This window comes from Carcharodon carcharias, chromosome 1 (genome assembly GCF_017639515.1).
Source record: "Carcharodon carcharias isolate sCarCar2 chromosome 1, sCarCar2.pri, whole genome shotgun sequence".
Taxonomy (NCBI): Eukaryota; Metazoa; Chordata; class Chondrichthyes; order Lamniformes; family Lamnidae; genus Carcharodon; species Carcharodon carcharias.
The window spans coordinates 92,054,954-92,080,360 of record NC_054467.1 but is presented as its reverse complement, the minus strand read 5'-3'; the positions used below and the strand labels follow the sequence as shown (position 1 = coordinate 92,080,360).

The window sequence follows — 25,407 nt, the reverse complement described above, 5'->3', positions numbered from 1 at the left end:
GCCCCAATGCACTTGTAAATTAGGCCATTGAGCCGCTAAGCTTGTCATTGGATATAATGAGGGTGAATTTCCCCCGTATGGTTTCTTCCTGGTTAATGGCTATCGATGCGTGTGGTGATCCTTGATGATAAATCCCTTACCTTCATGAAAACTATGGGGCAGAGCTTTACAGCCCCCTGCCAGCAGGTTTTTAACCAGTTAAGGGCCAATTCCCGCCTGGCTTCAATTTTGAGGCTGGTCGGTGAAGTTCAGGGGCAGAGACAAGCCCAGCAGGTCACCCTGCGCCTTTGGTGAGAAGCGGGGTGGGTGGTGCCTCCCTCAAGGGCCCCCTTTCCACATCGGGCACTACCCCAAGATATGCCACTCCCCAAGAGTTCTCCGTCTCCCCCATCGGCCTCTCCATCAAGACCACCACCCACCTCAGGGCTCACCTATCCTCCCCGCTTTGAGACAATACCTGCACTTACCTTGTTCTGAACTCTGGGACTTTGAATCTGTGAACTGCTTGTAGTTGCAGCCCTGGCCTTGGTGCAGTCGACACTGCTCAGAATATAGAGCTGCCAGCCAATCAGATCGGCAGGCAGCTCTCTGAGATGGGACTGCCACTCGAGTGTGGGGCGGAAGTCCTGCCTCCAGCCAATAAACGTTCCTTGGACTGCTAAGTGGCTGTGGGGCTGCTATGATTGGCAGGGATGCATTCCCCACCGAGTCTTCAGGTGGTGGGGTGGAAAACCCCGCCATCCGAAAAATCCTCCAGATGGAGCTGACCTGAAGTACACTACCGCATGGGCCTCCTGGCATACCCTGCTAACCAGGGCAGGCTGCATATTGCGATGGCTTCCTTCCACAGGGAAATATAGGAAGTTGTTACCCCTTCCAAACATAGTGAGTATCAGGCCTGTGGCTTCTGCCTGATTTGACAGATCTTTCCTCAGTTGATATGGAAGGTACACAATTCCTGCAGTGTTTATGTTCACTTCCATAAATACAGCGGTTCTAGATCCAGATGAGCTATGCCGATCACTGTGCAATGAATTGCACAGCTCTGTGGCAGGCTTTCTTGTGAATCAGAAGCAGCAATGACAGAACTCTGAAATATCTGGGTGCAGCTCCCAGGGTAGCGACATGCATGGCTAGAAGATTGTAGAGATCAGGTCAACTCCACTCACTGCTCCCTCATGAACTCCTCCCCATCATTTTAATGTTGCAGCTTGTAGGAAGGTCCCAAATGTATCTGCATCCTCTCCTCTTTGTAAGGTGCATGTCAGGGCCACCAGAAACCAATGACGAGAGAAAAACTTATAAATAGAGCTCAACATAATAAAACCAACTATTGCATTTTGGAAAATGCTTCCACAGGTTCCTGAAAATTGAACTTAAAAGAAGCATTGTTCCTTTGCCAAAACAAATGAGGAGCAAACAAGATGCAAAATAGTGCAGCCAAAGCTATGGATAGCACTCATGCTGTCAGCAGAACCTTGGCCAAAGTCAGAAAATCTGACCAAATGTTTCTGAAATCTGCAAATGCCTGTCAAAAGATGAGTGTTCAGGGATTGTTTTATGGATTACTTTCCCCCACAAAAGCCTATAAAAGGTCAGATATAACAGTCGTAATGTTTGAGAGAATGTTTGCCTGCCCAGGGGTTTCCCTTATGTTTGAACAAGATTGGTAAAACCATTTGAAATAAGAATGCACAACAGGAAATTCCATCAGCTTTCTGCAGAATTAAGTTACTGTTGGGCAATCACAGCCACTCCAGAAATGAGCTGAAATATGCTATAATTATTTCAACATTTACTAAATGCTATTTAGCATTACTCTGGGTGGCCTTTTCACAAACAGCCCAGTGTAGTATCTGGCAAATACGCTCTGGGGTGGCCACCGCTCTTGTGCATCTCATAGGTCCTCTTATAGGCAGTACACAATTTGATTTATTTTTCCACATGAAGGTTAACGATGTCAATACTTGAAAGCTGAACAGCCAAAGTCAGCAACAAACGCCGCCAGCCTAGATAAAGCAGTGCCAGAAGAAAAGTAAAATTAGTTTAGATCTACACAGATTTAAAAATGTGTCTCAACTCCTTTCCTTCTCCTCATCTGCCACACCAAGTATGACATTTGCATTTCATACACCAGCTATTGTGAGTGAGAGTACTTTTAATGCTATTTAGTACCTCATTAAGTGGATTTGTTGCTACTAGGGACTAGAATAAGATTACCCAAATTCATTTAATTTAGGAGATTTGCACGCAGCTTTCCTACTTCTTAGTTTTGCACTCAGGCCACTTGCTAATAGTGGTGCCACAGATTGCTGCAAAATAAAGACACTGTGAATTTACTTACAATTCTGATCCTGTGGTCTGGCACAATCTACACATGAATAGAATGAAAGCCTTTCCTATTCATATATTCCATGGTGTTATTGAGGGGCGGGGGTGGGGTAGTTTTCGGATGTAGAAAATGTCTCTAGTGGTGATTTTGGAGGATGAGGATGTGTGAAAATTGGATGGTGCGATAACCACAATCTTGAGCAGCACTTTTTCTGCAGTAGAGATTTACGTGAAGGTCAGGCTCAAAGAAATGTAACATTGTGACAGCCTCTTTCCTGAAGGATAGGTGATTAAGGGAAGCTTCAGGGTCCCATGAGATTCCGCCCATAATATACTGTATTTACTTCATAGAAATTTCAGCTAACAATATTCAGTAAGCATAGGGTACAGAGAGCAAATGATTTTAATTTTTATTCAGTTTATGGAAACATTAGTTTACCAGGCAGTGAAGTTTGTAGTCAGTGCACCAAATTTGAGGCTTATATTGCCCTCAGATCAGAGATAACTGCTTATTGACTATTAAGCAGTACAATTTGTGCAATAGTTGGGCTTTGTTTCTGTGATTGCAGTGTCTAAGCACTCGGCCAGCAGCCTAACCTTGGCTAGCCTTACTGGGCCAATGTTGTCAAATTGCAACGCTGGGAATCCTTGCCTGCCAGGCAAGGCATAATCGTGAAATTTTGAGCATATTGCCCAATATGTTCTGCCCATTTAAATTAATAATGAAAAATCATGGGCAGTATGCCTCTGAATTTTGTGGTCTCTGTCTTTGTTCCAAAAGCAAGGATTTGTTTCTGGATACAAACGCATAAATAAGTGTGAGACAGGAGAATATCTATTGGTCCTTGCACCCTGTTCTATAAGGTTGTGATACCACAATACATAAATTCCCCATTTCACCCTGAGCTATGTCATGCATTGAAACAGGCCCAAACCAGAGAACTGATTGATAACATCAGGGACAAATCTACATTGGAAAACTTTATTTTCCTATCTATATGCAAGAAAAATGGAGTGCAATCAGGGTTAAAGAAATTCTTATGTATGAAAATACAAATTAGCACCAGGAGTAAGCCACGCGGCCCCTCAAGCCTGCTCTGCCATTCAATAAGATCACAGCTGATCTGATTGTGACCTCAGCTCCACATTCTTACCTATCCCCGATAACCTTTCACCCCTTTGCTTATCAAGAATCTATCTACCTCTGCCTTAAAAATTTTCAAAGACTCTGCTTCTACTGCCTTTTGAGGAAGAGAGATCCAAAGACTCTCAACCCTCTGAGAGAAAAACATTCTCCTCATATTTTTCCTAAATGGGCAACCCTTATTTTTAAACAGTGACCTCTAGTTCTAGATCCTCGCAGAAGTGGAAACATCCTCTCTGTATCCACCCTGTCAAGACCCCTCAGGATCTTATATGTTTCAGTCAAGTCCCTCTTAATCTTCCAAACTCCAGCGATGCAAGCCTAGCCTGTCCAACCTTTCCTCATAAGACAACCCTCCCATTCCAGGTGTTAACATCTTCAGCTGCTTCATCAATGACCTTCCTTCCATCATAAGGTCAGAAGTGGGGATGTTTGCTGATGATTGCACATTGTTCAGCACCATTCATGACTCCTCATTTACTAAAGCAGTCCATGTCCAAATGCAGCAAGACCTGGACAATATCCAGGCTTGGGCTGACAAGTGGCAAGTAACACTCACGCCACACAAGTGCCAGGCAATGACCATCTCCAACAACAGAGTCCAACCATCGCCCCTTAATGTTCAATGGCATTGCCATCACTGAATTCCCCACTATCAACATCCTTGGGATTATGATTGACCAGAAACTGAATTGGAGTAAACATATAAATACTGTGGGTACAAGAGCAGGTCAGAGGCTCAGAATCGTGTGACAAGTAACTCACCTCCTGACTCCCCAAAACCTGTCCACTATCTACAAGGCACAAGTCAGGAGTGTGATGGAATACTCCCCACTTGCCTGGATGAGTGCAGTTCCCACAACACTCAAGAAGCTTGACACCATCCAGGTCAAAGCAGTCCACTTGATTGGCACCACATCCACAAACATTCACTCCCTCCACCACCAACACACAGTAGCAGCAGTGTGTACCATCTACAAGATGCACTGCAGGAATTCACCAAGGCTCCTTCAACAGCACCTTACAAACCCATGACCACTACCATCTAGAAGGACAAGGGCAGCAGATAGATAGGAACACCAGCACCTGGAAGTTCCCCTCCAAGTCAGTCACCATCCTGACTTGGAAACATATCGCCGTTCCTTCACTGGCGCTGGGTCAAAGTCCTGGAACTCCCTTCTTAACAGCACTGTAGGTGTATCTATACCAAATGGACTGAGGCAGTTCAAGAAGTCAGCTCACCACCGCCTTCTCAAGGGCAACTAGGGATGGACAATAAATGCTGGCCCAGCGCGTGAAGCACACATCCCGTGAATGAATTAAAAAAACCTTCTCTGAACTGCTTCAGCACAATTACATCCTTCCTAAAATAAGGAGACAAATACTGCACACAGTACTCGAGATGTGGTCTTACCAGTGCCCTGTATAACTGAATCATAACCTCCCTACTTTTGTATTCAATTCTCCTTCCAATAAGCAATAACATTCTATTAGCTTTCCTAATTATTTGCTGTAACTGCGTACTAGCCTTTTGCGATTCATGTGCTAGGACACCCAGATCCCTCCACATCTCACACCTCTGAAGTCTCTCATCATTTAGATAACATGCTTCTTTTTTTTTTCCTGCCAAGATGGACAATTTCACATTTTCCCACATTATACTCCATTTGCCTGATCTTTGCCCACTCAGTTAACTTATCCATGTCCCTTTGCAGCCTCCTTCACAACTTACTTTCCTACCTATCTTTGTGTTGTCTGCAAATTTAACAACCATACCTTTGGTCCCTTAACCCAAGTCATTTATATAAATTGTAAAAATTTGAGGCCCAACAATGATCCCTGTGGCACATCACTCATTGCGCCTTGCCACCCAGAAAAAGAACCATTTATGCCTACTCTCTGTTTCCTGTTAGCTAACCAACATTCAATCATGCCAATATGATACCCCATACACCATGAGCTTTTATTTTCCCCAGAAACCTTTGATGTGGTACCTTATCAAATGCCTTCTGGAAATCTAAATACAGTACATCCATTGGTTCCCCTTTATCCACAGCTTATGTTACTTCTTCAAAGAACTTCATTAAATTGGTTAAACATGATTTCCCTTTCACAAAACCATGTTGACTCTGCCTAATTACATTTAATTTTTCCAAGTGCCCTGCTATAAAGTCTTTAATAAAAGCTTCCCAGGATTGATGTTAAGCTAACTAAATTAACTGGCACATAGATTCCAACCTTCTGTCTCCACCCCACCCTCCTCCTTTTGCATAAATCTAATGGAACCTTCCCCGAATCTAGGTAGTTTTGGAAAATTAATACCACGCATCAACTATCTCACTAGCCACATCTTTTAAGACCCTAGGATGAAATCCATCAGGAACCAGAGACATGTCAGCCCATAGCTCCAACAGTTTGCTAAGTACCACTTTCCTGGTGGTTCCTTCCTCCCTCCCATTTCCTGATTTACAGTTATTTCTTGGATGTTACTCGTATCCTCTATAGTGAAGACTGATGCAAAACATTGGTTCAATCAATTCACCTGCCATCTCCTTATTTTCCATTATTAATTCCCCAGACTCACTTTCTATAGGACCAATGTTCATTTTGTTAACTCTTCTTTTTAAAGTATCTATAGAAGCTCTTATCCATATTTATATTTCTAGCTAGCTTTCTCTCATACTCTAATTCTTCCCCCTTAATTAACTTTTAGTCATTCTTTGCTGTTCTTTATATTCTGTCCCATCTTCTGACCTGCCCCCATCTTTGCACAATTATATGCTTTTTCTTTAAGTTTGATTCTGTCTTTAACTTTTTAAGTTAACAATGGATGGTGGTCCTGCCCTTGGATCTTTTTCTTTCTCATTGGAATGTATCTATTTTGTGCATTCTGAAATATCCCCTTTAATGTCTGCCATTGCATCTCTATTGACCTATCCCTTAAATTAATTTGCCAGTTCATTTTGGCTAGCTCTGCTTTCATGCTCTCATAACTGCCCGTATTTAAGTTTAAAATACTAGTCTTGGACCCACACTTCTCTCCCTCAAACTGAATGTAAAACTTAAGCATATTATGATCGTTGCTTCCTTCGGGGTGCCTTCACTATGAGATCATTAATTAACCCTATGTCGTTGCACAATACCAGGTCTAGCGTAGCCTGCTTTCTGGTTGGCTCAGAATGTGCCATTCTAAGAAACTATCCTGAGAACATTCTATCAACTGTTGATTTGGTTTGGAATATTTCATTTTTCTCCCTTGGCTCATCTGGAACATCATGCTGGACCATCCTCATCAAAAAGTGAAAGCAGGAAACCATCTCCTGGGTGGCCTGACAGTGTATAGGATTTAAGCATAATTTCAAGTGTGTGACATTTTTTTTGAAAAGAATTATATTAAAAATGTGTTAATGATAAAATAAGTTGTAAGGTCTGATGTCTTCTTTTTTGTATCACATGTGCTTTGCTTTAAGGGGCCCAGCCAAGGCAAGGCCGCTGGCTTATTTTGGAGATGGTGTGGGGCCGATACATATGGATAATGTGAAATGCACTGGGACTGAGCAAACATTGTCAGATTGCATCAAGCAAGACATTGGAACACACAACTGTCGACATAGTGAGGATGCAAGTGTGATCTGTGACTATAGTGGCAAAAAAGCAGGAAACCTATGGGACATAGGTGAACGTTTTTGAATTTTATTAACTAGATTAGTTTATATAATTATTGTGGAGGAAGATTTCCTCTGAGCAGTAGGTTTTGTAAAATTATAAATGTCTCGCTATAAATAAGTTGACACATTTACTACACCAAGTGCACAGAGGTTATCTTCCCCTGTGTTGCCACCTGATCTCGATCACAACTGAGAACAAGTGGAAGCAAAATTGCTTTTACCTTAAAGAGGTAACTTTATAAGGTACTGTTGTCAGTGCCGAGTTGAACCTTAAGGGTAAACACGCGTTGAGAAATTGGGCAGGCGTAATTTACAGAGGACCACATTATGTGCTAACTTAAGCACCGTGGATTCCGAGATAGCGTTGATGGCAAATGGATGTCTCATTATTGCTCGGAGAATGACATAAATGGGTTCCTCATTGGATCCTACAGCTTTCTACTCACCTTCCCCGTAAAGTGCTGCTCGGTGATTTAAAATGGGAATTTCAGTGTCTGAGTGACATGTAGGAGGGAGCTTTTTAAAAATGAGAATCACTTGAACATTTTTGGTCATAAAATATTTCTTTGCTTATTCTTTTGCCTTGCCTGCTATTTTATTGCAAGATTTTGACTTTGGTTTTGATATTTTTTGCTTCACAGAAGTTTTATCTTCCAACATATTTCTCAAAACGGTCTTATTACCAGCAGCTAACTTTCTTGTAATGTGGTCAGCAAGGGAACTACTTTGGAATTGCAATGGTGTTGCTAGATCAACTGCAATTGGAGGACCATCAACTAGCTCATTGACAGCTCTTTTCACTGGAAGACCAACAGGTTGAGGGTAGACCAAAGAGCGTCTTTCACTGAGTTGATGATCCTCCAGCAGCAGTTGACCCCTGGGAACAACCCATAGAACACTGAGGCCTACATTACAGAGCTGCTTGGGATGAACCTCAACAAAAATCTCTGCATCTCATTTTAGACCATCACATATGCATCCGTTACTAGCCTCGTAGTGATGTTTGCTGGCCAAGGCAGCCCTTCTTTAACATTCCAGAGAAGGCCTGTCTTTGGTGCCTCCACTTCTCTTGAAGACTGACCAGCAACAGCTGATCAGGGCTCTCAAGAGCAGGGTTTTGAGGAGGACACTAGTGCACTGAATAGACCATCAAAAGTGACTGTAACCACTTGCCTGAATTGCCAAACAATGTAAAAGTCCTTGCACCCACTTCATAAAGTTACACATCACTTTGGTCACAATATGCCTCGGTGAAGGCTGACAAATAATTAAAACCCATTGTAAACTTTATGAAGGTGAAGTGATATTTGCTGGCAGACACCTACCCTTTTAAGTGTTACATCCCTTTAAACTTAAATTGCTGGCCAACAATTATTTTTTTTCTCCAGGATAAGGCAGAAGATGTGCTGAGAATTTATGCTATTTTTTTTTGGAAAAATATACTTTATTCAGAAAATATCTGGAAGAACATTACAAAACATTTCTAAATCGCCATCACAAAAAGTGCAGTCAGATTCAATTTTTACACATGGATCACAAGGTGCTTCAATACAATCAATGAATATTACAATCATTTCAATATGGTCATTACAGACAGTCAGAGAGTGCAATAGTATTGGAGTTATCAACATACATCCTGCTGCACTCTGAGGTGCTTCAATACAATTATAATATAATTTGTATTCAATGCATACATTCATTGTGAGCCGTACAGCCCGAGGGGTCTATACCTTTCCCAGCCGCTGACAGTTTATGCTAATTATTTGGATGAGCTGACCCTGTGTGCTGCTGCCTCACTGCTCTGTGGGCTAGCTTGGCTGAAGCAGCTAGCCAACATTTCCCAGGTACAGATGTTGCCACTATCACAAAATTGGGCCTTGTGTCTCTGCAGTGCATGCTCATTTCATCATTAATCAGACTAATAGGTCACTGATATGGATGAGCCACCATATCTTGAAAATCCTTCAAAAGTACGCCCACAGGTGATTGGCTGGCTGTAGTAGGACTGTGCTGCTGTACTGCCAGCTCTGAAGGTCACAGGTTCAAGTTCAGCTGCCTAACTGGTTTGACAAACCAATTTGTTTCCTTTGCAACTCTTCCAAAATTTCTCCAAAATGAAAACTAAACCCCAATAGGTGTTACATGACAAGGAGTTATGGGGCAGGGGGAGGTTAGAATGTTAATTTTCATAATATGATCCCATCCTGCTGTATAATGGCTGTTGACATCTTTTACAGAGTTGTGTGGCATGCCTGTGTCCTGTTCTTGATAGGTGCATTATAATATTTCAATCAGATTCCCATTGTGTGCAGTTGCATTTAAATTTGGTGCTAACTGGGCAGGTTTCTCAGGGCTCAGGAAACCTGGCAGTGAAATGCAGATGGGGGCAGCTGAACAAAGTAGGTAAGTCCTTTTCATATCATTCCTTTGAGTGGGGAGGGACAGGAGTACTTCCCTTGGAGGCTTTCGCAGACTATCCCCAATCAATCCAGGCTCCGGCCTACTCCCATCAGGGCCGGGCTGTCAAACTGCCAAGGGTGAATCAGAGTTAAAAAAGTTAAACTATGGACCTGTCATTCAGTAGGACCATCAAGTCCCCAGGGTATTTGTGTTTTCCTCACCCCTGCTACCAGGCTCCCCCATTCCCTCCCAGCTTTCCTGTAAATATTGGATAAGTGTTTGGATTTTAAAACAGCAGTTCTTTTCTACCATTTACTTTGGAGCATTAAATTATGGAGTCATGAAGAATTAAGGTTTCAATTAGCCCTTATCAGCAGGAAAGAAGCATCAGAATTTGAGCTCTAATCCTACTCTCTGTTCCAATCTCTCTTGTCCCCCAGGCTAGGTTTGATCTTGTCAAAAAGTAGCAGCCTTGGCCTCAGCTGACATCCAAGCATATCTGCCTCACTGAATAAGCTTTAACAGCCCTTGAACTATTTGCTACATGAAAATTTGGCATAATAACAGGATGCCCAGGATTGAAGAACGACTGGTAGGACTAGTTTTGATCTGCAGAAACTCCCATTAATCAATCATGAGGAGCTCTGATAACACGAAGGAATCTGCAGCCCCATGGACACTGCCCTGTCTTCAGAGCTGAAAGGGCAATGCAGTGACTTGGGGCAGTAGCAGCGCATAAACATATAAAGAGGAAGCAGTTTAAATGTTGACGGAGAAAGCAATTGCTTCAACGGCCTAGACTCAGGAAGCTCATGACAGCAAAATCAGATGGTGGCCTGCAGCAAAGAAATGTGAAGGAGTTCTCTATTTTTCTTTCAAACAAATAGGACAAAGAGCTTTATAAGTACCAGTTTATGGCCATGATGATGTTAACATCACACTGCAAATGTAGTCTGCAGGTTTTCAGGCAGCTAGAAACATGAACATTTTTCTTACTTGTGGACCACATCTCTAAATGTTGTGAATGCAGTATTATTAACATTCTATATTTAAAAATACATAATAGTTCTGGACCTTTCTGTGCAAAAATGTACAATTTTTATGAAAAGTGGGCTGGATTTTATGTGCCTCTGCCAGGCATGTTTATGGTGGTCAGGGGGTGGGGGGGGGAAGGGGGCATGCAAAATAGGAAGGGTGCCAACCCCACCACTTTCCCGCCCGCCCTCGAGCTCACCCCCATAACACAGTAGGCAGGCGGGCGCCAAATCAGGCCTGTCATATTTAAATAAATAATCAAGGTTCAACTGATCTTGTTAACAAGCCAATTGACCCCGATAATATAATTCACCATAATACAGTTGGCATGGACAGTCAGGCAGGAGGGAAGGGCGTGTCCTATATTCAGTGGGGGTGTCCTTTGCACATCGGGAGCAGTACTCCTAAGATAGTACAACTCCCTTTCTTCCTACCCACCTGTTCTCTAAACCAACCACCCACACCACTCCCACCTGCACCGCATCACCACCTCCCCCGACTCAGCTCCCCCCCTCCCTTGGCCGGCCAAGCCCTCCCCAGGGCTTCAGACATACCTTGCTGAAGGATCCATTGCGCCTTCTTCTTGTGGCTGACTGCAGTCCCGGAAGCACCCACTAATGCGCTCTTAGCACTGCTGGGACTACTGGAGCGACTGGCCAATCTAATTAGCTGGCAGCTCCTGAAGGTGGAACCTCCTACAACCTCCTCCCCATTGAGGGGCAGAAGTCCTACTGGCAGGCAATTTAGCCTGCCTGCAGCACCTTAAGGCTGCAGGGTGGGCTGGCCTGCAGCGAGTCAGCATCGCACCAACTTTGCTTCCCGGGGTGTTTGGGAGGGAGGGGGAGCGAGCCACTCACCCCCCCCCCCCCCCACTTCATAATATACAGCTCAGTGTGTCAGCATGTGACAATAACTCCAATGAAAATTGAAATGACTGGAATTTGAAATTTTAAAATTTCTGCAAACTCCTGTGACATCTTGGAGGTTGATGGAGCGTATAGGCACAGTGCAAAGTGGGATGTGATCCAATCAAAGCCCATTCTCAATGGGCATGTTAGATTAAAATCAGGACTCTGGTCCCTTTTTAATGATACAGCTTCCAGGGGCAGAGAAGGATGTTGATCTGAACTCAGCAAAACAGGAACTGGTTGCTGGATGCGCCATTACATACATCCATAAAGTTGCTAGGGCAGAATTTCAGTTTGTCATGCTATTTTTTTTTAATTCATTCATAGGATGCGGGCTTTGCTGGCTGTGCCAGCATTTATTGCCCATCCCTAGTTGCCCTTGGGTATAAAAAATCCCTGGAGTGAATAGAAGAAACTCAGGCTAGGAGGATTACCCACTGTCTGCTTAAAATAACAGGAAGGAAATCAGCCGGGCCCTATTGCAGATGCACAATCCTGCCTGCCTGATTTTTCTCTATAATCTGTTACAATCCTTAGCCAGACTCCAGGCTGTGGGGACAATCCGGTTAGGGACCAATAAGGTTGTGTTCAAAGTAGACAAAGTTTGAGATTCAAGACAAAAACAGAATTACCTGGAAAAACTCAGCAGGTCTGGCAGCATCGGCAGAGAAGAAAAGAGTTGACGTTTCAAGTCCTCATGACCCTTCAGCAGAACTGAGATTCAAGATACTTATTAAGGGAATAGAACCATTAGATTCCATGGGCTTTGAATAAACAAAAATAAACAAGTTCAGAAAGATAAAACAATTTACAACATCTATCTTGTACTCTTAACATTCAGGGTAAGTATGAAGTACTTGTGAATTAATAGGCAAACTGTGGTCGAACACACCACACTACAGAATAAATGCCAAATGTAACCAAAACAGATTCCATGGATTTCTCAATAACCCACCCAGATGTTAGTCACATTGTGAGTCAACCAGTCTTATTGAAACTTCAGGCAGAAACATCCCAGATTTGCACTAAGTGCGGTAGCGGGCGGTTAAAACAATATTTTACCTGCTGGCTGCAATGGCGACTTCTCACGCCATATCATCCTAAACCCACCACATTAATTATGCATTCCCAGGAAACATGTTGTTTTCATGGTGGGTGGGATTTAATTCGCCACACCATCACCCCGCTGCTTCATCACGTCAGGTGCAATATTTAAAGAGCTGCTGCATGCACACCTCTCTGTGCTTCCAGCTCATGACTGCTGCACGAAAGTCATGGCCCCGAAAGGCAAGAATACTGCAGCGCCCAGGTTCAGTGACACATCCCTTGAGCACCTTTTGGACGCAATGGAGGCCCACTGTGATGTCCTCTACCCCCGTTCTCGCCGCAGGATAGGCAGCAACATCACTAATCCGGCTTGGGAGGTGGTGGCAGCGGAGGTCAGCACCAATACGCTGCAAAAGAGGACAGCCACCCAGTGCTGCAACAGGATGAATGATCTCTGTTCCGCCAGGGTAAGACACTTTTCTCATCAATCTCAACTCACATATTCACAAACCCATCACACATCCCCAGGGCCCTCACTCACTGCCAGTTCAAGGGACATCAAATTCACTCTCTCACACATACCTACGAGTACAGGAACAAGAAGCAGGAGTACGCCATTCGGCCCCTCAATACTGCTCTGCCGCTTAATAAGATGATGGCTGATCTGATAGTAACCTCAAATCTGCGCCCTGCCTAACCCCGATAACCTATCACTCCCTTGTTTACCAAGAATCTATCCACTTCTGCCTTAAAAATATTCAAAGACTTTGCTTCCACCACCTTTTCAGGAAGAGAGTTCCAAAGACTCATGACTCTCCAAGAGAAAAAATTTCACATCATCTCCATTTTAAGTAGGTGACCCCTTATTTTTAAACAGTGACCCCAGTTCTAGATTCTTCCACAAGAGGAAACATCCTCTCCACATCCACAGTGTTGAGTCTCCTCAGGATCTTAAATGTTTCACTCAAGTTTCCTCTTACTCTTCTAAACTCCAGCAGATACAAGCTTTGCCTGTGCAACCTTTCCTCATAAGACAGCCCACCATTCCAGGTATTAGTCTGGTAAACCACTGAGCTGCTTCCAACACATTCACATCCTTCCTTAAATAAGATGACCGGTACTATACACAGTACTCCAAATGTGGTCTCACTAGTGCCCTATGCAACGGAAGCATAACCTCCCTACTTTTGTATTCATTTCCCCTCACAATAAATGATAACATTCTATTGGCATTCCTAATTACTTGCTGTACCTGCATACTAGCCTTTTGTGATTCATGCACTAAGACACCCAGATCCCTCTGCATCCCAGAGCTCTGTAATTGTTCACCATTTGGATAATATGCCTCTCTTTTATTCTTCCAGCCAAAATGGATAATTTCACATTTTCCCATTACATCCATTTGTCAGATCTTTGCCCACTCACTTAATCTATCTATATCTTTTTTGTAACCTCCTTATGTCCTCTTCACAACTTACTTTTGTACCTATTTTTGTGTCATCAACAAATTTGGCAACCTTCCCATCCACCCCTTCATCCAAGTCATTTATATAAATTGGAAACAGTTGAGGTCCCAGCACTGATCCCTGTAGCACACCACACATTACATCTTGGTAACCTGAAAAAGACCCATTTATGCCTACTCTCTGCTTCCTGTTAGCCAGCCAATCTTCTATCCATGCCAATATGTTACCCCCAATACCATGAGCTTTTATTTTCCACAATAATCTTTGATGTGGTACTTTATCAAATGCCTTCTGGAAATCTAAGTACAGCACATCCACCTTTATCCACAGTACATGTTACTTCCTCAAATAATTCCAAGAAGTTTTCACTAATAATCTCACTAGCCACTTCTTTTAAGACTCTAGGATGAAATCCATCAGGACCTGGGCACTTGTCAGCCTGCAGCTCCAAGGCCTGAATTTTAACTTTGGCCAATTAATGGCCAGCCAGCATGAAACATGCGCTGAAAAGCTCAGTGCTGCTGGGACAGGGCGGGAAGGGGGCGGACGATGACACTTCTGTGGGCATGGGTGAGTGCGGCGAGAGTGAGAGAGTGCCCTGAAGGCAAACAACTGCCTTAGGGAGCTGCAGACCTGAAAATGTTAAAATAAAGGTTGAAAATGCTGCAAGAAAATGTCCGTGCATAATAATCAATCACCTGAAAATGTAGCTGATGAAATGCTGTCCAATATTCATTTTTATTTTATTTCATCACAGAAATTTCATTCTGCCCTTGGATGAGGTATGATGAAAAATGCAAAGTCCGCCTGGCCAATTTGCCTGTCCGCCAACCCTAAGGACAGACCATGAAAAATCAGAGACAATTGCGCTGTTAATGGGCTTAATTGCCCTCTTAATTGTCGGTGGGCGCACTTCCGATTTTTCACGTGCCTGTCAAGTGAAATATCGCGTGAGTGCACAATGACGTTGGGACGCTTGCCTGACGTCTTCTCGCGTGATTTTACGCCTGATCGGGTCGGGTGCGCATCTGCCCATGGGCAGTAAAACTCAGCCCCAACAATTTACTCAGTACCACTTCTCTGCTGGTTGTAATTTTCCTGAGTTCCTCCCTCCCATCCATTTCCTCATTTATAGCTACTTCTGGGATTTTACTTGTATCCTCTGTAGTGAAGACTGGTACAAAATACCTGTTCAATTCATTTGCCATTTCCTTGTTTTCCATTATCAGTTCTCCAAACTCACTTTCTATAGGGCCAATGCTCACTTTGTTAACTCGTTTCTTTTTTAAATATTTATAGAAGCTCTTACTGTATGTTTTTATATTTCTGGCAAGATTTCTCTCATTCTCTAATAATCCCCTCCTTGTAAATCTTTTAGTTATCCTTTGCTGTTCCTTATATTCTGTCCAATCTTCTGATCTTCCACCTATCTTTGCATAATTGTATACTTTTTCGTTATGTTGATACTATCTTCAACTTTTCTAGTTAACCAACACACATCTTCATTGTCCTCATCCCCTGCATGGGACCACTCATCACCCACACATGCCAGGCATTCTTATCATCTAGCCTGGCAGGCAGCCTGCTTACACTCTCTCCATCTCTATTCCTGCAGGACAAGCTGGCCCACAACAAGAGGGAGAGGTCACAGATGGGTGGAGGAATGCCTGAAATCAAGGTCCTCACAGACTTTGTGAACAGAGCCACCCAGCTGGCCAGCGAAGATCTGGACCGTTCCTGTGCTGACAGTGACAGACAGGGTGTAGCAGTCAGCAGGCTGCCTCCACCTCCGCTTATGGATGGCCAGGGAGCACCCATTGGCAGGGTTAGGAAGATTAAGAAGATGTGGTTGCACAGCCTGGGTATGGGTGTTAATCACTTGTACATAATGTTCACTATTGTAAATAAACTCTCAAGAATGTTTCCCTGCCTATGGCTCCTTGTCCTGATGAGCAGTGTTCGTGTCACTCAGATGTGAAATTTTTCTGCACAAGATAAAGGCAGGTGTCTCAGTCTAGGGCCTCTTCCCTGAATATTGTGCAGCCTTCAGACCAAAGTGATAGCCCAGCCTCACACTCCCTAGACATAGTAGTGATGCCACCTCGACAGTGCTTGTCATTGCTGCCAGAATGTAGCGGGCAGGCGTCACAGAGTTCTGTCATTCTCTCCGTGTGCTCTCAGCACCTTTAAGGTGGAGCTGGCCCCCATCGCTTCAGCATCTGTGATCAGTGACACTGTGCTCCTGATGAGGTCAGGTACTTTTAAAGTTTCGTGGCTGAGTGTCCATGATATGACCCTGATCACAGAGTGCAAGCGAACTGCACTTGGCCAGACAGGAGTCAGACATTCTCAGGGTCTATGTGAAGATCTGTGGACTGCCCTCACTGCATGTCGTCACCATCCTTCAGCAATCGAGCAACTATTAGGACCTCCATTGTGTCTCCATGACAGGAGCATTCTGAGAGGGAGTATAAGCCAGACTGGGGTCAAACATTCATAGATGCAATGTGAGGATCTATAGTGTCTCCTCACTGCATGTTGTCATCATTCTCCACAAATCTAGCAGCTATGAGGGCCTCCTGAGCATACCTGCCTTGTCTGGCCAATGTGAGGGCCTCATCATCGTTATCGTCGCCTTTGAGGACCTCCTCACCCTCATCACCTCTACGTCCTCCTCATTCAAGGAGATCTCCAGCTCCAGTATTGTCTCCTCAGCCAGCTCCTCTCCCTGTTGCAGCGCTAGGTTGTAGAGAGCGCAGCAGGTGACGACGATGTGTGACACACTCTGTGGACTATATTGCAAGGCTCCACTGGATTGGTCTAGGTACTGGAGTCTCATCTTCAGCATCCCGATGGTCAGCTCCACCAAGTTGCGAGTTGCAGCATGAACCTCATTATACCTTCTCTTTGCTGCAATCTGAGGCCAGTGTCCAGGTGTCATCAGCCACATCCTCTAGGGGTAGCCCTTGTCCCCGAGGAGCCAACCCTGCAGCCTTTGTGGACCCTGGAAGATGTCAGGGATCTGTGACCGATTGAGAATGTAGGAGTCATGGACACTTCCTGGAAACTGTGCAGTCCTGCAGGATGCATTCCTGGTGGCCGCACACCAGCTGCACATTCAGCAAATGGAAGCCCTTGCAGTTGACATAGTTGACTCCTTGTTGTGACGGAGATCTGAGCACCACGTTGAGTGCAGTCAATGGCAACCTGCACAGGTGGGAAACCCGAGATCTGGGCAAATCCAATCGCTTTTCCATCCTGGCTGTCGTGGTCCCGGGCGAAATGCACAAAGCTGTGTGCCCTTGCGAAAATGGCATCCATGACCTCATGGATGCATTTGTGGGTGGAGACTTGTGATATCTCACAGAGGTCACCTGCAGAGCCTTGAAAAGAGCCACTGGCATAAAAATTGAGCACTATGTTCACTTTCATGGCCACTGGCAGTGGATGCCTTCCACATCCCCATCGCACAAAATCCTGCAGCAAGTGGCAGATGTGACCAACCAGTTCCCTAGACATACACAGTCTTTGGCGACACTGATTCTTGGTCATCTGCAGGAACGAAAGGCGATGTCTATAGACCCTGGGTCTAGCTAGACGCCAACCAACGATGGCTCACTGTTGCTCTTCAGCACTGTGTACAAGAACCCCAGCCACCCCTTCTTCCTGAGTATGCTGCTCCTCTCTCTGCCCAGCCAGACCTCTCCATCGCTCTCTTCTCCATCGTCTTTGTTCACTGTATGTCATGAGGCATACAGCTCGTTCATTAGGTTCCATGATCCTGATATACTCCTCCGGCATGATGAAAGAAAGAGATGCGTGACTTAGCTTGGGTGCACCAAGAACCTCTCTTGATTAAGTCTGAAGGCCTCTTAATGCACCCCGGAGAGTGCTGGCCACCACTTGAATGGCCAGAGTTCAGTGCGCTGCATGGCTGCCTGAAACCCCAACCACCTCCACCCACTCCACCTGACTGATTGGTGGCAGCTTTGCCCACTGGACTGCATGCTGTGCTCTCAGCTCAGGTGCAGGCATTCTCCTAACCCACACTGCAAGGCTGCACTGTTAGCTTGAACCATGGGGAGAGTGGCCGAAACCAGAATGATGACATTGCTAGGGGCTGTGAGCACCTCCACCAGTGACTGCTCCATGGCCAGATTTAGCAAGGAGATTGTACAATGCACCCAGTCATCCAACTGTTCTGCAGTCCACTAAAATCTCATTAGTTTGCTGCTTGTGCCCGAGGGGTGAAAACCTCTGGAGCACTTGGTGGCACTTGCATGCCTCTCCATTGCTTGAGTGGGCAGATAAGCTAGAGGCCTGACTCCACACATGTCAATGTGGCTGTGTCTGAACTGTCTCAGCTGTAGAGGAATTGTCACTTTATACAAGATTTCCATGATGCATCGCTGCTTCCCTCCCCCCACTCCACACATGCTTGTGCACTGCCTTCAATCGCAGGGCAGCCCTTGCCCCCAACCCCAAGTTGCCTCAACTTCAGGGCAGCCCTTGCTCCCCCGCCTCCAATGTGCCTCAATCTTGAAGTCCAACAGGCGACCTGGGTGAGCGCTGCGCAACATTACTTTGCACTCACCTCCGATTTGCCCTCAATGTGCATTCCTCCAAATGCATGCCTTATATATGCTATTGTGAAACAAGTCGGTGTGATTGGACAGACGATCCAGCATGGGGTGGGGGGGGTGGATTCCAGTGTGTTGGCCTTATAATGACGTGCAGATGTATTACAATGAGGTTCCTGATGCTTGATGGCGGGAAGTGCAGACCGCCATTGATGGGATGAGCGGACAATCACAAACTAGTGTCACGACATTGTGAATCCGATTTTTGGCCTTCTCAACATATTGTCTGCGAACGCTGTTGAGCATGCCTGACAGCAGTGGGCATGGATGATTCCACCCTTCTTCTCTCTCACGAGGGTTTCCAATTTTCACCTTCAAAGATCTTGTCTTTGAATTCTCTCCAAAGGTCTCTCCAACTCAGGTGGCCACAATGACGCCCCACCTCACGGGGTTCAATCTCACCTTCTGAGATTACTTTCCCCTGTATTTCCAAGTACACTCAAGCATCAACTTACAAGCACAATTTCAGATTTTCGGCCATGCCAAGCAGAACACCACTGCTCCAAAGGGGTACCTTTGCCCCAATGGCCCTCTTCACCTAAGGTTTGTTCCCTGCTGCCCTTTCTCTAACTTGGAGCCTGTTTCTCCGATCCTTTCTTTTTTCTTAACTTATCTGGGACCTGTTTCTGTCTCCTGTCTATGTTCCTTACCTGGAACTTCCTTCTGGGACCTCTCCCTGGGATATTTCTTTTTTGATTAAAACTGACTGACTGACTCAAACTGACTGTTCATTGATCTTTGAAGTGATCTGGTGACCTATCAAAATGCTCCAAGAGGGTCTTGCACTTGTTACTAAGCAGGAACAAATGTAACAAGCAGTGGAATATCCTGTGCCTTAAATGTCACAATCTCCATAGTCTGCTAATTTAACACACAGAGGCCTGCAAAAATGGATTTTATAACGGTGTTCTGTCCATGTAGACCTTTCTCCTCTGGCACCATTAATGGAAAATATGCCTATCTGTCTTCTCTTCCAGCAATCTGGTATAGAAACTCTGGAGAAATGGTATAAAAGATAATCTTCAACAATTCACACCTTTGTTCTGAGTGGAGGTGGGTGGGTGCAATTCACTGAATGCACATTGAAGTACAGCAAGATATGAGGATACAATACTTCAGCAGAAGTTCAAGGCAGTAGTATTTAGGTGTAAGTTGAAGGGATACATGCACAGCGGTACTTACATGTCTAACTGGCAGTCCATGCCGTGTATCAGTAAAGGACCATCAATTAAGCAGCCACATTTTGGCCTGTCTATATAGGGGACTCCTGGGACCAGAATTTCAAATGGCCATGAGGTGGGACCAGAGGCGGCTAGGCAGAAAAATTGCTAGGGTGGAGTGGACCGATGGTTTACTGCCATTTTCCCCACCTCTCGGCCATTTACATGGAGGCCTGGTTGGAGGCACAATGGCTACTCACCCACAAGCGGCGGGTAGTCAACTGAAACAATTAAGAGAGCTATGAAGGTTCCTCTCTTGTGTTGATTGGAATTCTCTGATCAGCAAGCAGACCCCCTCATGGTGGCTGAAACACAGCCATGGAAAGGAAGCAGCCTCACGATGGGAAAACCAATGCCCCAGAATAATTTAAAGCACCCGTCAACACCCCACCCCCCCAATCCCACACACACACACACACCACCACTGCTGGTGCATAAAGATGGCCACAGTAGAGTCCATAGCTGTGGTCACAGGCTGCCCTGTGAAGGGGGTCCACAATGGTGGTCTGGCGGCCATGGCCATTTTTATTTTCCAAACTTTTAAAAATCCTGAGAAGGTACCATCTTGTGGTACCCCTTCTCTCCATTACCTTAATTGGCAGGCTGCCTCTCTCCCAGTGCTGAAGGACCTATTTTTGGCCCTCCAGCATCAGGAGCCTCTCCTTAATTGGTCAATGAGCACGCCCTCTGGCTACTAATTGGCCATTCCTTGGAATATTGTGTTGGTTGACTAGCTAAGAGTCACGGCATGGGTTCAGGACCTGCATTTGATCCTCGCATCGGAGTTCTGACCCCAAAACAAAACTCCTGCCCCTCATCTCCAGTGATTCTATTGGAAAGCTGCTTTCACAGCCTTTGTCCCAACTTATTACAAGTACTGTTCCTTGTTGAGAGTACCGGCCTAAGATTTTCAATTAAAAATTGGAGCTGCAATGTTTGCTTTGCTGTTGGTGCAAAAAAAGCAATGGAAGAGTTTTATAATTGTGTGAGGTCTTTGGCAGGAGTCAGCAATAAATGTGGGACAGGCTGAAAGGCAGAACTTATTGGCATGAATTCATGGGCCATATATTGATAATTAGCAGTCTTACAATAATCCTGTAATAATGAAAACAGTCCCAATATCTTATATCTCACCAAATGATTATAGCTCTCATTCTGGTGATTCTACACTGTATGCTTTCTGTGCTCCTAATGCCCTTTCTATATCAGGGTGTCAAAACTACATGTATTGCTACAACCAAAGCCTTGAACAAATTTATTATCTTTACTATTGTACTGTATGCCCCCACTTATAGCCCAAAATACTTTTGGTCTTTATTTTTTTATAGCTTTATCGAGCTCACTACATACTTTCATTTGGTTTCCCAGCTTTAAAGGCTGGGTTTCAGAACTTGAAATTTGTAACTTTCAAACAATTGCATACATACAAAATTGCAGGCACAGTTATTTCTCTATTAATGTGGCGCCTATCCCATAATGCGAATGGGCTATACACCAAATCACTGTCTTACAGAACCACTTCTGCAGAAAGGCAAAAATTCATGAGTGGATAGCAGATAATATTCATTTGCAATTTAAATGTAGTAACACAATTGCAATTTCACAACAGTTTATCAGCTGCAGTTAGTTTTCAACAGTACCTGAGTAAAGTCCCATTTAAAGCACATAGTTCTCATAAAATCATAGGGCAGAATTTTTCTGCCCCACACCTCAATGCGTAAAATGGTGCGTGCTGACGTTGGACGAGCATCCCGACATCACGGTGCACCATTGCAATATTTCATTGGGTGGGCGCGCGATGGCGTTCGATGTGCACCCGCCATTAACTAGCTGGTTGAGGCCCTTAAATCGGCAATTGACGCTGATTCTTCAGCTCACCGCATGGGTGCAACGGGCAGGCGGGTAAGCGACTTTTTAACAAAACACATCCACTGGTGGGGTAAGAGGGCTCAGTGGGGTCGTCAGTCTGGTCTGTGAAGTATTTATTGCAGAAAGTTTTTTAAACTTGCCTGTGTGATCTGTAGCAGTTCAGAACAAATTCCAGCAGTTTTCTCTGTAATTTGAAGCTTCAGCTTAGCACTCTGCAGTCAGTAATCTTTATCGGGCCTGCAGCTTTCCGGAGGCCTCCATTTAGCCAGGGTATAGGTTCTGATATCTCCACTGGAGGCAGCTCCTCTGAGGAGGAAGGGAGGGCTAGAATAAGAAGGAGGCTAGGAGTGGACAATCAGCCACCAGGGGAGCCACCTTTGGGAGTACAGGCACAGGTACAAGGGGCGCAAGGTCAAGAGGTAGTCCAAGGTGGAAGGGGCCGCAGAAGACGCCACTATCCTGCTGCCAGGTTAGATAGGCGTTGAAGCAGCTACCTCAATATGACTGAGGTGCAGTGCCGAAGGAGGCTCCGACTCTCAAGGGTGACAGTTAACTATATCTGTAAGATGATTGGCCCTGAGATCTCTCCTAACTGTGTGGGTGGACACCCCATGCCAGTGGCTCTGAAGGTCACAGTTACCCTCAACTTCTATGCCTCTGGCTCCTTCCAGGGCTCAGTGGATGATCTTTGCGGTGTCTCCCAATCAGCTGTCTGCACTTGTGTCAAGCAGGTCACAGATGCATTGTTCAGATGGGCATTGACCTTCATCCACTTCCGCTGTGACCAGGCAAGTCAGGCACAGTGAGTCAGAGGCTTCGCAGCCATTGCTGGCTTCCCCCGCGTGCAGGATGCTATAGACTGCACACATGTGGCCATCAAGGTGCCAGCAGGTGAGCCCGGTGCCTTTGTCAACAAGAAGGGCTTCCACTCCATGAACGTGCAGATAGTGTGTGATCACAGAATGCTGATTCTACAAGTCTGTGCAAGGTACCCTGGCAGCTCCCAGGACACCTACATCCTGAGACACTCCCAGGTGCCAGGGCTCTTCAGTGCTCTGGCTCGGCTGGATGGATGGCTGCTGGGTGACAAGGGCTATCCCCTCAGAAAGTGCCTTATGACGCCTCTCCGCCATCCAAGAACAGAAGCTGAGCAGCGGTACAATAGGAGCCACGGCACCACAAGGGCTGTGGTGGAGAGAGCCATCGTCTTCTCAAGATGCACTTCCAATGCCTGGACTGCTCAGGGGGCGCACTCCAGTACCCCCCAGATCACGTCCCTGTGATAGTAGTTGAATGCTGCGCTCTGCATGTTCTTGTGCTGAAAAGGGGGGATGCTGTGGACGATGAAAACCTTGACGCAGTGGCTGCGGCTGCACACGATGAATCCAGCAGTGGCTCAGAGGATGAGGAAGCACAGGGCGATGATGAGGGGCAGCACGCCGACCCGCTACCACACCAATGAGGCAGGGACACCCGGGAGACTTTAATCCAACGAACCTTCAGCTAGCTCCACACACATAGATCTGCAGGACCAGTATTGCCTGGTGCATCCATACATGGCATTTAAGTGCTACATCTTCCACTTCATCAGCTGCAACTAAGGGCTTAGCACATAAATATCAATGTCCACTCAAACCCTCATGATATGTCTGTGAAACATACAAATGCAGCACAAAGGAGCCACCCTCAGCCATGGTAACACATATGGATTTTATTTTCATCCATCATATAGTGCAACAAAATTAATTCCTAACATTGTTACAACGTCAAAAAATATAAATTACCTAATCTAGGGCCAACACAAAAGCACCAGTGAGAAACCCGTGGTGTGCCTTAGGTGCCTTATACGTTTACGGGTGCTACGTTTGGGTACTGCCCCATCACTTGGAGTGGCTTCTGAGACAGCCTGCTGACTCTGCTGCCCTGGTGGCCTTGATGACCTTGGTGGTCATCCTCTGGCCCGTGGAGCATGTGCTGGCCCCGCCTGGGAGGAAGTGGTCAGTTCCACAGCTGGCATCTCCCCAGTTGTCGCAGCCTCAAACAGATGCAACTGTCACTGGCAGAGGGGCGGAGGAACACTGCCCTCATCCGGAGCGCCCTGGAAGGAGCCCGCAGAGATGACAGGCAGCTGCTGCGCCGACGTGAGGTTGCTTTGGACCTCCCTGCTCACTGTAGATGGATGAGCAACGAGCTGGGAAACAAAAAAATAAAAACAAAAAACTGCGGATGCTGGAAATCCAAAACAAAAACAGAATTACCTGGAAAAACTCAGCAGGTCTGGCAGCATTGGCTCTTCTCCGCCGATGCTGCCAGACCTGCTGAGTTTTTCCAGGTAATTCTGTTTTTGAGCTGGGAAACTTGGTGCCCAGGCCATCTCCCACATTGCCAATGACCAGATGCTGAAATTAAAAACAAGGACAGTGGATCAGTTAGCATGCTCTCAGTAACACAATTCATCCCTTTCTCCTCAGGCTCACAATGCACTCAACCTTCAAGAACCTAAGGAGACGAACATTGGTGGGGTGGCAAATAGTCAGGAGGAGGCCCAAACATTACAGGCAGATACAGACAGGCTGGTCAGATGGCCTAAGGAATGCCACATGGAATGTTATGTGGATAGGTGTGAGGTTATGCATTTGGGCAAGACAAACAAGGAATGGTATTACACGAGAAATGGTAGGACCGTGGAAAGTAAGGACGATTACATGGACCTTGCTGGGTAGGTCGACAGGCCCGTTAAGGTAGCAGGACAGGAACTTAAGGCGTTTAGCAAGGTAAAAGCCAGACTTGCCTTTATTAGCAGAGGAATAGAATATAGGAACAGGGAGGTCATGTTGCAAGTGCAGACAATGCTGTCGAGGCCACAGCTACACTTCTACATTCAGTTGTGATAAGCGCTTCATGGGAGGTATGTGATTAGAGTGGAGAGAGTGCAGAGATTTGTGACCAGGACGCATGCTGGTCTGAAGATTTGGAGTTATAAAGAAACATAACAACACTGGTGAAATTTGCCGTGGAGCACAGCAGATTGACGGGTGACATTATTGACCTGCATACCGTTATGAGGGGCATAGATCGAGTGGACAGAAAGCAACATTTCCCTTTGGCAGAGGGATGACTAACCTGGTGGTATTTATTTAAGGTAAGGGGCATGAGGTTGACAGGTGAAGTGATGAGGAACTTTTGGACAGAGTAATGTGGGATGCACCGGCTGAAAGGGTGGTGGAGGCACAAACCCTCCTAGTAATGTGCAATGTAATAAGTATTTGGATGTGCAGTAGCAATGCCATGGAATACAAGGCCATGGAGATAGTGGTCAGAAATGGGATAAGGTGATTTTGGAAGGTGTTAGAGATGCACATCTTTGAAGGGCCGAGGGACATTTGTGTATGACCTATACGTCTGACTCTATCACTCTTTGAATGAGCAGTGTTGCTGCATTAACGATTGCAACAATCATCAGTGCTTTGGATGGTGGGAAGACAAAGCAGATGGGACTGTGGGCCCCAAATACCTGGCCGCTGCACCTCAGCCTCATCGACACCTGTGGACCTGGGCGCATGGCGGGTTTCTAGCTCCAAGGCCTGCTGTTCGAAACAGCTCAAGATTATGAGCTGGGCCTGGCCACCTCCAGTGCGCAAATATTCATGTGCATTATGTGCATTTTTCTCCTGCAGAA

The 25,407-nt window shown here is 45.5% G+C and overlaps 1 protein-coding gene across 1 annotated transcript in view; it reads left to right on the top strand.

Moving 5' to 3' along the window:
• prss12 (serine protease 12) overlaps positions 1-25,407 on the top strand; it is a 245,954-nt gene that overhangs the window by 170,218 nt on the left and 50,329 nt on the right. Inside the window, exon 9 of the mRNA XM_041180818.1 lies at positions 6,946-7,151. Within this exon, the coding sequence (XP_041036752.1) occupies positions 6,946-7,151 (206 nt within the window). The remainder of the gene's footprint in view (positions 1-6,945; positions 7,152-25,407) is intronic.